General features: G+C 37.4%; 1 protein-coding gene across 2 annotated transcripts in view; it reads right to left on the reverse strand.

The window, feature by feature from the left end:
* Window positions 1–751, reverse strand: part of Myef2 (myelin expression factor 2) — a 43,713-nt gene extending 42,962 nt beyond the window's left edge. The window contains exon 1 of one of the 2 annotated variants that reach the window (XM_046461056.2): window positions 469–751. In XM_046461056.2, coding sequence (XP_046317012.1) covers window positions 469–629 — 161 coding nt within the window. In that variant the 5' untranslated portion in view covers window positions 630–751. The remainder of the gene's footprint in view (window positions 1–468) is intronic. The other variant, XM_046461058.2, reaches the window with a different exon arrangement.
* Between the last annotated feature and the right edge of the window lie 12,516 nt (window positions 752–13,267).

The raw sequence follows: 13,267 nt of genomic DNA on the forward strand, positions 1-13,267 counted from the left end.
ACAATCAGTACACTTGAAAAACTCGGGATGGGGCCGGAGAGAGGAGATATTCCTTTTAAATTTGTCGTATGTGGTTAAGAGGAAATGTCCGATGATGTCATCCCTAGATACTCCCTAGTGATGAACACTAACTACTGGCCTTTAATAGGGGGACCATTTTCCTGCAAACCCATGGCGGTCACCGAGCTTTGCTCAACGGTTTTCCAGGCGAAGTTAAGGCAAACAAACCCGGCAGGGGAGCGAGCCGCGGCCCCCAACCCGACTCCCGGGCCGCGAACCGCGGGGCCTGGCAGGAAGCGAAGGGCCTAGGAGCGGCCCGCTGCACCTGCTCCTCGCGCCGCCGACCGCCCAGGGGCGGACCCGGGCCGAAGAGCGGGTGTTCCCCATCCAGGCCCGGTTCGGCTCCGGGCCCCCCGGCCGCCTCCCCGCCCCCCACCTCGCCCCGGCCCCTGGAGGAAAAGACAATACATTTTAACGCCATTGGAGCTACTGCTGTGCTGCGGAGGCTGCTTCTCCGGCTCCGGGGGGAGCGATTCTCGCCGCGGTTCACCCTGAGACTCTGCGGGGAGCTGATGAGGGCTGTCGTCGCCAGCGGCCCCGACCACCTCGGGCTTGTCAGCGTCCGCCATCCCGCCGCCGCTGGCTCCGCCTCGGCCGCCTGCGCTGAGGGGCTCCGAACGCGACAATGGCGGCGGCCGGGGAAGCGGTAACGGATCCCGATTTGAAAAGGCCCCGAGCGCTCAGTTGCCCGGATCTCGCGAGATCCGGTCGAGGCTGGGCGACTGGGAGATAGTGTGAGCTGGGTGCGGGGGGTGGGAGTGCGGTGGGGGAGGGGAGGATGAGAGAGGAGGTTGGAACCCGGGTCTGGGACGCCTTCGCTGCCTCGACCCTGCACTAGCAGGAAGGGATTGACCAGTCCCGAAGCCCCTAAGGAAGTAAGTTCTGACCACCATCCCCCTTATCACCTGGCACCCAATGGGGTCTTCGCTTACAAAACCGATTTAGAAGTCTCTGAACCTTGACACCCAGATTATTCAATTCATTCCAGTAGGGGAAGTTTAATTAGAAAAGCACACACCTTACCATATCTAAAGACATCTGCATATCTTCAGACCCCTTTGGAAGTCCTTTGAATGATGCAAATAAATCACTTATCATTTCAATACCCAGGCACGCTGTGGATATTCAATATGTAATTATTGGTGACTGATTGCAATTCACCAAATTGAATGGCTTTCAATTTCTTTGAGGATTGGTTGTTCTTGTGAGAAAAAAAAAAAAAAAAATCTTTGGAACTCAGTTTTCAGTTTAGAATAAGATTGAAGTAGTTTTTTGGTTTGGTGTTTGCTTTTTTTTTTTTTTTTTTTTTTAATTCTCTGGGCGGTGATCAATGGGAGGAATCCATAATTTTCGTAAGAAATCTTCTACTACATTGGCTGATAATGGACATTTGGGGTTTGGGTTATGTGTTTATTATATGCTGTTGGAAATTATATGTGAAGCACTTATAGGCTCTCAAATCTAATTATCATGTGAGATTTTAAAATATAGTCATAGATTTTTCCCCCTAAGTATGAGAAAAACCCATTAAACTTAACTCCTAACTCTTGAGTACTATAATTATATTTCACACTAAAATAACCTTTTTCCACTGAAAAGTTCAAAGACATTCCCAAACATTTCCTTTCATAAAGGAACAAACATACAGTTTGTGTGCCTTGCAAAATATTACACACACATTATCGATGAAGTTGTAGCTAGAAACTAATATGCAACACTTAATTTCCTCAATAGATAGGTACCTGCCCTCTACCCCCCCAAAAAATACAATTAAACATCAGATCCTATTCCTGAAGTTCCCACTAAAAATTGTTTTCCTTTACAATTTCACAAAATGTATTCTGGTACAGTGTCACCTAACAATTTGGTTTTCTTTCTTACAAATTGGAATGTGTGTTTATGAGAGAGGGAGGGAAGGAAGGAAAGAGAGAGACACCATGGCATTGATCAAGAAATTTAACCCTAAAATTCCAAAATCTTTTCAGTTCATACCTTAATATATGCATCATTTAGGATTTATGTGTTCACCTGCTAGTAACAGTGACTGGAAACAAAAGTTTCTTAAACAAGATACACTTTATTACTCTCTGTAGTAAAAAAGAAGTGCAGAGGGAGCACCCCAGGGAAGGTATAACAGCTCCATAGTCATCATGGACTCAGGTTCCTACTTTCTTCCTCTTCCACCATTCTCTTGCAAACCTCCCATTATTAAGTTCGTGCCATGATCCAAGATGGCTACTGGAGATGCAGGCACCTTGTCTGTATTGTAGGTCAGAAATTGTCCAAAAAAAAGAAGAAAGCATCTTATTTAGAAGTCAAACATAGCACTTCCAGTGATGGACTGGAATGTAGTCACATGACACATTCAGCTATAGGGGAGGTTGGCAAACAGTTTTGTGGCAAGGCTCCTAAAGCTTTAAAAAGACTTTACAATTTTTAAAAATACTATGGGGTATATTGAACTCCATTTGGATTTCCTTTTTTTCTAAGAAGTTTATTTATTCTATGATGAAAATGTGGATGTTAGCTATTGAAAAAATAACAACAATAGATAGAAAAATCTTATCTTATTCTGACAATCAAATCTCTCTTTTCTCTGTCTTTTCCTCATCCCACCACCACCACACTGCTTAATTTAGGAGGTTTTTTTTTTTCAACATTCAGTATTCCAAAAATGCATCCTAAAGAAAGGTCTCTATCAGCCAAATGATTTTAGAATTAAGACAATCATCTGAATGATCTGGGCTAAAGCCACTTTCACTTCAATTATTCAAGTACTTCAGATGATCCCAAGGTTACTGCTTGAATTCTTTAGGTTATTACTTTGTTTTCAGATTTATAATCCTCGCATCATTATCCAGTAATAGATTCACATTTGATTTTTGTAAGCAATAATAGTATATATTTTTTTCTTTGAAGATGAAGGACTACATAATTCCTAGATATTTATTTGAGTCTCCATTTTTTAACTACTTTCTAATTTCCTAGCTTAAAAAACCCTGCCTTTTTCTCAGTCTCACCTTAGTAACACAATTAACAGGCAGATTAGAAGAATAAATTTCTAAGAACCCTGCTCTATTTCTCTTCCTATGTAGCTACTGCCCTCCTCCTTAGTAATCCTTGAATTGAATATTTTCTGTTCAAAGTCATGGATATTGCAGCAGCATTTTTAAACTATCTTCAGTTTAGTATCCCAACTCAAAGAGTATTAAGATTTTGCTTTATGTCAAATATTGTTTTTAACCTAAATAATTACACATCTTAGCAACATTATTCTCTATTTTCAATTATAATATTTGAGAAAAAATAGGTTTCTTAAAGTGATGAATTAATAGGGTTTAACCTACATACATTCTGCATATTTGAAAATAATCCTATATGATGATGACAGAGAAAATAACAGACACACTCCGTCTTCCCCATTTTATGTGGTGATTGGAAACCAATTTATAAGTGGTGATGAATATTATTAAACTCCATGTTTCTTACCTTCACTTGCCCATGTGACAATTGTTCTTGCCAACAAGATATAAGCAGAAATGTTGTGAGGACCATGTAGGAGATTCCTTAAAAGAAACTGACTTAGCTTTTAAGAACAACTCCTTCTCCTCCTTTGCCTCCTCCTGCTGTTAGCTTAGAGTAGAGAAATGATGTCTATAAGCAACAGCAACCAGGTTGAACCATGAAGTAAACTTGTAATGGAAAGCTATGCTACTGATGGTAGAGGAAAATAGAATCCATGAAGCCACAGTAACAACCCTGACATTTTTATCCCCAACTGGTTTTCGCTCTGGATGCAGGGTTTTTCTATTATACACAGCTGAACTTAATGCTGATGACCATCATTTTTAATCGAAATGATTGACTTGCTTAAAAGTCTCTTCTATACTATGTCAAACAAATACTACTTTTTAAAAGTCAGGTGTAGTGATGCATGCCTGTAAGTTCAGTAACTGGGGAGGTTAAGGCAAGAGGATCACAAGTTCGAACCCAGCCTAAGCAACTTATTGAGGCCCTGTCTCAAAATAAAAAGTAAAAAGGACTGGGATGTAGCTCAGTAGTAAAGTGCCCAATCCCTACTACCAAGAAAAAAAGAAAAGAAAAATGTCCTGAAGACATCATTTACATTTGTTTTTGTTTGCTCCTTTGCTTTATGCTGTAGAACACTACAATATTTTTTTTTTGTCTGATATCCATTTTTCTTATTTTCCTTACTAACAGAACCACAATTTTGTTTAGGGTAGAAATGTGCCTAGCTGAAATACCAGTAGTGACCACAAGACACAAATCTAATGAGTTTTAAGGAGTATTATACTAGGGATTCTGGAAGGTGTTTGCTTTCTGAATAAGTTCTTTTTTTTTTAAGAGATAGGAGAGAGAGAGAAAATTTTTTAATATTTATTTTTTTGTTTTCGGTGGACACAACATCTTTATTTTATTTTTATGTGGTGCTGAGGATCGAACCCAGCGCCCCACGCATGCCAGGCAAGCACGCTACCACTTGAGCCACATCCCCAGCCCTCTGTATAAGTTCCTTGCCTGCCTGCCTGCTTCCTATGAGGTCCAAAGATGGATAATACATCTTGAAACCTTGAGTCAACCAGTATAAGGACAAACAAGCTAAGGATGACAGAGAGGAAGGTAAGAAACTGAAAAACTGATGACATCAAAGAGTGCATCAGTCCTGGACTGCCCATAACCAAACTTCATGTTTGGTAAGAAAAATGACCCCCATTGCCTTTAGGCAATGCTGTTGGATTTCTGTTATTTCAATTCAAAAAAAAAATAGTTTATTATGCAAACAGAAATCAGTTTGCAAACTGGGAGATCTCAAACTGAAAATGGTAAGAGGAAATCAGAGGCATAGCATTACAGGCTGGTTTATAAAAACAAATGAGAAAAAGGTTTTGTTATTTCAATTCCAAGAAAAGTGAACCTTTTGCACTATTGCAGCCCTTTTCAGCAAGGACTGCACCATTCCTGATGGCTGCTTATCAGCCTAGATTTTGGAAGTAGTGGTTTTTCAATAGTATAAAAATGTTATTTATTTTGTCATAATATATTGCAGAAGTACAGACTGAAGAAATTCATGTCAATATACTTCAATTCACAAACTGTTAAAAAGTGTTGAAAGTATATGCTATACATATAATACATATAGAAACAAACTTGATAACATATTTTCTTTTTTTTACTTCTAACTTTTTAAGTAGTCAGAGATGGGGGTTGCCCTTAAATTCAATCAAACATTTATGCATTTTATGTGAGAAAGGATTCAATGCACAATGTTTTAAAGATTTTTATAACAATTAGACTGGGTGAACCACAGTCTAGGAGTTATTGCTTGATTTTTAAAAATTTACAAAATACAGGACTCACAAGGAACCAGCAACATCAATTCATGTGACCAGCAGCAGCAAGGTAGGTCTCAGGACTCCTGATATCCAGAAAAGGCTGGCAGAATGGTCCCATCTGCCATTTGCTGATACCCACAAAGTTACCTGTGGCTCCTGCTGAGATTATTGGTTTCTCCTTCTCTTCTTCCTCCCAAATTTTGCAACAGTATCTATCATTGGCAGAATTTAGGTTGGAATACAATTAATAACAGATTTTGAGAAAGGTCTCATAAGAGAGAAAGCTTGGAAGTGTAAGGATGATGTTGAGTATCAAGAGTTAACATATGGCATAGTTCCTAAGTCATTTAGCATACTTTCTGAGGTATTCAAACACAAAGGGAGTTATTCTATTCAGTTGTTCATTTATCCTGTCAAATAAAACAAGATCAAATTTTAAAAAATAGTTTATTATGCAAACAGAAATCAGTTTGCAAACTGGGAGATCTCAAACTGAAAATGGTAAGAGGAAACTCAGAGGCATAGCATCACAGGCTGGTTTATAAAACAAATGAGAAAAAGTTTTTGTCATTTCTGTTTTTTGCTGTGTTGGGAATCAGACCCAGGATATCACACATTGCTAGACAAGTGCTTTCCCACTTAACTGTAACCCCAGCCCAAGAAAGTTTTTTCAATCATTTTTTCAATGATTGGGTATTACCAGATGGCAGAAGATTGGTTAAAAGTGATTTTATTATACATTGTTGAAAGACAACTTAAGTTTCATTTATGATTATCAGAGCCATTTACAAGAAACAACCTAAGTAATGTTTTGTTTAGGAAGTCAAACGGGTCTTCTCCAGGGATTCTCAAGCCTGATCTCCATTATACTTTGCTATAGCTACCCATTCATTCATTGTGTCTTTTAGATTTAGAAATGAATACCTGCACCTTCCAGTAAGGTAAAACATGTAACAACACTTGTGACCCACTATTCTCTTAAGTGCACTAACAAATCTCTAGTGAGTTCCCTGTAATATCCTTCAGGTCACTAAGGAGCTGGCAGGGTAGCACTAGTAGGATAGATTCTCCAACAGCCCCAGAGTCACAGAGAAAAGGTAGGTGCTAGTTGTCCACATACTTCAAACCAGACCTCTGCATGTGCACTATTAATTTGTCTGAATACTAGTGTCAACATTTCTGAAATCTCAGACCTTTTTCTACCCAAGTTTTTATTGCTTTGAGAATCTGCTGAAGTCCCAGGGACAGTCATGTAAGAACTACTGTGAATATAGAATATTTTATGACAGTTATGAAAATTAATTGATCCTCAAAACATTAGGTTTATAATTTCTCCTCAAAATTGTCATATTTTTAAATGCTCTTTTAAACAGTAGCCAATAACTTCAACTTATTTATACTGATTTTTAGATAGTATTGAATGATGCCCCTTCTTAGGCCTTTTTAATTGTCTTCTATAGTTACCTCAATTAATTTTGTATCTTACTAGATAAGTATTAATTTAGCTTAACATTGCTTAAAATATGAGAGTTTTATATGACTAGTTTTATTTTTTTTTATTTATTTTTTTTTAATTTTTTATTGTTGGCTGTTCAAAACATTACATAGTTCTTGATATATCATATTTCACACTTTGATTCAAGTGGGTTATGAGCTCCCATTTTTACCCCATATACAGATTGCAGAATCACATCAGTTACACATCCATTGATTTACATATTGCCATACTAGTGATATGACTAGTTTTAGAAAACTGATATCAAGTACTCAAATGTTTCTTCTTTAACAATGTGTGCATTCCTGAAGAAGGGGGAAAAAACCCTCATATTTTACAAAATCATGCGCTAAAAATAACCAAAAATAACAAAATGAAAAGACAAGCCATAGACAGGTATTAAATTCTTTACAAAATTTATATATGTTTTGTTGTTGTTGCTGTTGTTGTTTTCTTTGGGGGGGGGGGCGGGGTTTACCAGGGATTGATCACAGGGGCACTCAACCTCTGAGCCACCTCCCCAGGCTTATTTTGTATTTTATTCAGAGATAGGGACTGGCTGAATTGCTTAACGTCTCTCTGTTGCTGAGGCTAGCTTTGAACTCATGGTCCTCCTGCCTCAGCCTCCTGTATGATCCACATGCCTCAGCCTCCTGAGCCACTGGGATTACAGGTGCACCACTGCCCTGGCCCAAAAATGCAAAGAACTTTTAAAACTCAACAATAAGAAAACAAATAACCAGATTAAAAAATTAGGAAGAGATCCAAACAGACTCACCAAAGAAAAGGTATAGATGAAAAATATATGAAAAAAAATCATCAATCTCATATGTCACTAGGGAATTGAAAATTAAGAGAACAGTGTGATCCCTCTATGTACCTATTACAATGGCTAAAATCCAAAACACTGAAAATTCCAAATGCTGATGAGGCTGTGCAGTGACAGGAACTCTCATTCATTTGTTGCTGACAGGAATGCAAACTAATACAGCCACTTTGGATGACCATATGACATTTTCTTACAAGGCAAAATATAATCTTACCATATAATCCAGCAATCACTCTTTTAGTTATTTTCCAATGTGGGTTGAAAACTGTCCAAACAGATGCCTGCACACAAATGTTTATAGCATCTTTATTCATAATGGCTGAAATTTGAAAGCGACCAAAACATCCTTTATTAGGTGAATGGATAAACTGCAGTATATCCATACAATATAAGAGTATTAAGCAATACAAAGAAATGAGCTTTCAAACTGTGAAAAGTTATAGAGGAAGCTTAAATGCACATTGCTAAATGACCAAACCCATCTGAAAATGCAACAAAACCTCTATGACTTTAGAAATACATCCTAGAAAAGACAAAACTATGGAGACAGTTTAAAAAAATAGTTCAATAGTTTCCAAGTGTTCATGAGGGGAAGGAATGAATACAGCACATTTAGGGATGTGAAACTACTCTGCTTGACAATATTATGGTGGATATATAACATTAGGCATTTGTCAAAACCCATAGAACTGACCAACACAAAGAATAAACTCTAACATGACCCACAGAATTTAGTTTATAATAATGTATCAGTATTGGTTCATCAACTGTTAACAAATACACTATCCTGTTGCAAAATGTTAATAATAGGTAAAACTATGAGGGAAGGGGAAGCGAGATACATGTGAACTTACTGTACTCTCTTCTTGACTATTCTGTAATCCTAAAACTGACCTAAAAACTAAAGTCTATTTAATTTATAAAATAACTGAAAAGATTTTTTGGGGAAAATCATGATGGAGAAAAATCAATGTTTCAGTCAGTTTTTTCACTGCTGTTGTAATGCCAGATTTGTGGGACCCCAATAGGCCTCCAAGAGCCAAATCCGATGCAATCACACAAGAGTCTTTATTGCAAGCTCAAGCCTGGGCTCACAACCATTTCCTACGCAGCAGTCCCAAGGAGTGAGCCCTGGTCCTTTGCTCAGTGAGATTTTATAAGTTTGGGGGGGATACTCTATGTGTCACAACATCACACAGAAAATCATTTCACACCACGGGAAAATCAAACAACAACTCTTAACATTGATTAGCACATTCACTTGCAGAAACAAGTTGGGTAGATACCCTATCATATGGTTAGTACAAGAGGGGGATTCGTTTGAACTGATTGGTTTAATTCGGGAGGGGTGTAATGCTAAACTACCTGGTTTTCTAAATCTTATCAACCACCATAAATTACTGGGGGGGTCATCTGGCATCCCAAGTATTTTCACTGTCTCATGCTGATTGGGGGTTGCTAGGGGGTTGCTATGGGTCCTCACCTAGCCTGAGTCAGAGACACATGGTGCCACAGATCTCTCCTATTATTTGCAGACAAACAACTCAGCATTGGGTTTTTCCAAGGACAAGGATCACACCCCCTCCCTCTGGACAATCCTTGAGGTAGAAGCTGTTTTCAAAAATGGAGTCACATCAGTTTCTCACTGTCACTAAAAGACCCAACCAGAATAATTGTAGAGGAGGATGAGTTTATTTGGGGGCTTAAGGTTTCAGAGATCTCAGTGCATGAACAGCAGGCTCCATCATGGCCGCAGAGTGTGATGGAAGGAAGCAGCTCACGTGATAATCAGAAATCAGAGAAAGGGACTCCACTTGCCAGGTACAAATATATACCTCAAAGCCATACCCCACCTGCCCTCAGTTACCACTCAATTAATCCCATTAGGGGATTGATTCACTGATTGGGGTAAGGCTCTCATAACCCAATATTTCTTCTCTGAACCTTCCTTCTTGCATTATCTCACACGTGAGCTTTTGGAGGACAACTCACGTCCAAACCATAACAATGAAAAAGCTATGCCACATCACAACTAGAGCACTACAAAAACATTTACAAACCTATTGAAAGTGCTAGCAAAGTTAAGAATAAAAGTTCAAATATAATTTACAATATATGTAAAACTGAAAATTTGTTTTAGTTAAGAACAAATGAGAGGAAAATATAAAGAAAGACTGAGTATGAAAACAAGGGCAAATAAACAAAGATCAAGAAGAACCTGCACTTTCAAGATAGAGCATGTGCCAAGAGATAAAAAGGGGAGTGGATGGGCAATGGGTACAAGACTGCTTTCTTCCACAACTTACTGCATTAGCTGTCTTAGTGGACTTGGATTTCTGCTGCTGCTGCTTGATAATCAAAACATTATTACACTGGGAAAATTGTACATAAAACAATTGATTTCCACATTCTATTCACATTTCTATTTTTCAATTATGCATTAACTGACTCATATTACAAAAGAATATGTTGCAACAGAGTAAAAAAAATAATGGCTTTTGTTTCTGTTTCTTTAACCAAGCAAAATAATTTAAGCCAATTTCTATATATTATACTGTGGTGACAACTCACACATTTGTGGACATTGAGCTCAAGATACCCTATCATATGAATTAGATTCAACAGTGAATGTAGCAGAGGGTTTGAAGTACACTTTTAGGAAACAATTTAAGGATTATGTGTCATAAAATTGAAACCAATTAAATGAAACTTATTTTAAATAGGTCACTCTGAAATGAAACACTTAGGGTATTTTTCTTTGCAGAAAAGTTTACCAGCAAAACATAAATTCTCATTTTCAATGGGATTCATCAAATAGTCCGGCATTAGATCATTATCTGCACTGAAGTGTCATCATGCTCAATTCACTTATGAGTCCACTCACTTAGATAATTTCTTCACTGTTGACAAAATCCAGTACAGTCATTTTCTAATCATATCTAATCATGCTATTACTACCCTCTCTAATCCTATTTCAGCACATTCAGCATTGGCTACTCTTGAGATATCAGAGTTTTGTTTTGTTTTTTTAAATTGCTCTATTACTTTTATGTTTTTCTTCTTTTTCTTAAAACAAAACAAAGGACTTTAACCACTCTATATCTAAATGCAAAACTGAGAATAAGATCATGGTCCATTCATTTATAGAAGAAGTTTTGAAGTATTCTCTTGGGATTATGTTGGATTACAGAAATGAACTTCTTATGGGGGGTGTCCATGAATGCCTGAGTTTTGAGCAAAACATCTGTATGTATGTATTTTTAGAGAGATGGCATATACTTTTTACTAAAATTTCAAAGTCACTTTTAATCCCCCCCCCAAAAAAAAGAAGATTAAAACAACAGAGGTGGGAAGAAGGCATGGGTAGCTAAAAATGACACTCAAAATAGGAGTGCATTTAAAAATATAAGCAGTCAACTTTTTAACCTAGCTAATTGCTTAATGTCATCTAAAGTCAAATAAGCACTAGATTGATTCAATCAGCTTCTGTGTCCCTGTGATTAAAATTTCCAGTGAGAACAACTTAGAGGGCGAAACACTTATTTTGGTTCACAGTTTCAGAGGTCTCAATCCATAGACAGTTGACTCCATTGCTCTGGGACTAAGATGAAGCAACACATCATAGAGGAAGGGTATGGTGGAGGGAAGCTGCTCTTCTCATGACAGCAAGGAAGGAGAGAGAGAGAGAGAGAGAGAGAGAGAGAGAGAGAGAGAGAGAGAGCACAAGAAGAACTATTGTCCAGGGCTGCCCCCAGGGACTCACCTCTTCTAGCCACACCCCAAATGCCTACACTTACTAACCAGTCAGTCCATTCAAACTTGGATGGACTAATTAGGTTGCAGCTCTTGTAATATAATCATTTTACTTCTAAATATTCCTGCATTAATAGGAGCTTGGACACCTCATATTCAAATCATAATGGTAAGTGATATGTTGACCAAGATTTAGTGACAACATTGTAATAGGCATAGAGAAGGTTGTATAAACTGGGACTTGTTTTTTGTAGAATATTTGTATATAAACTAAGAATGTAATGACAAAACAGAAGAAAGACAATTCTGTCTGGGAGGTTAAAACAATGCACATATTTACCTTTCTAATAATTTGTATTGCTCTGAAAATAAATCATAGACTCTCTGGAAGTATAAATTAAACCACATGTGCCTTAGAATAACATTCATATAGTCCATACATTTTAGAAATTTTTTATAGAAATTGAGCAAGCATTTAAAATGCAAGCAAGTGTTCTGTGTTTTATCTTTATACAATTCTTCATCACTACTTTAGCAATGGAGAATAAAATATAAATTACACATTAATTTCTGTGTTTCTATGAACTTTGTAAAACTTGCCATGTGGGTCTACAATGTATCTCAAGGGCAAAGAACAAATCTCATTTATCTTTGAATCCCAGCACCTAGCTAAAGAAGTAGAACATAATGGATTTCTTAATCCATTATACTTTCCTGACTTTTGAGAACATTGCCACCTTTCATGTAGCTTTAAAAAGGTGAAGGTCATGTACTAACACAAAGGAGCCTAATTTGTAGTTAAAGCTTTCCTTTGGCATCAATTCAAAATTATTAACTGGAAGAACAACATAAAGTGATATTGTTACAGATTTTTTTTAAAAACACAAAATTGGGGCTGGGGTTATGGCTCAAGGTTAGAGTGCTCACCTAGCACATGCAGGGTGCTGGTTTGCTCCTCAGCACCACATAAAAATAAAATAAAGGTATTGTGTTCAACTACAATTAAAACAATTTTTTTAAAAAAGCACAAAACTATCCATTTGAGCAAACTTCAAAATCTATGTATGTGCATATGATGTCAGTGACTTAACAGATCAGTGTTCACACTAATTATTTATGAAAAACTAGCCCTATTCCTCTTTCTAAACCAAGTGAGAATTAGGTCTGTAGTTTCTAGATTTTAAAAAATCAACTTATGGTCATTTATCATGGGGCTGTATTTAAAGTCATAAAATGATAATTCAAAATCCCTAACCAAAGTAACAAATTCTTGGAATGGGGCCCATAAATCAACAGCAGAATCATGTAATTTGGCTCTGTTCCCTTGAGCTAGAATTCCAAAACAAATAGATAATTGCAGATCATAATATGGAATTATAAAATGTAGTCAACTGTAGCATGGGTCTAGGCAGTGTCAAAATCAAAGTCCAATGAATCAAACTCATAAACAGTTGTAGCTAGCAAAAATAATTCCAGGATTAACTTCTGGAGTGGTTGGAATGGCTTATTTTTGATACAGTCTAGAAATGTAGAAAAGTAGATAGAAGAAAATTACTTTCTTTCTCACACTGTATGAGTAACTTTGTTGCCAGAATACATTTTCTAGCACTTTGCTAGTTGAAGTGCCCCAAGACTAGCAACCTTTTACATCACTTACAATGTTGTTAGAAATGAAGAATCTGAGACTCCAAAACCGCGCACCTACTAAATCAGAGTCTTGTTTTTAGCAAGATTCCCCAGGGGATTCATTTGCTCATTAAATTTCAAGAAGCACTG

The sequence above is a fragment of the Marmota monax genome, unplaced genomic scaffold (assembly GCF_021218885.2).
Source record: "Marmota monax isolate L192 unplaced genomic scaffold, Marmota_monax_Labrador192_F-V1.1 WCK01_AAM20220418_F8-fsc00001, whole genome shotgun sequence".
NCBI classification, from domain to species: Eukaryota; Metazoa; Chordata; class Mammalia; order Rodentia; family Sciuridae; genus Marmota; species Marmota monax.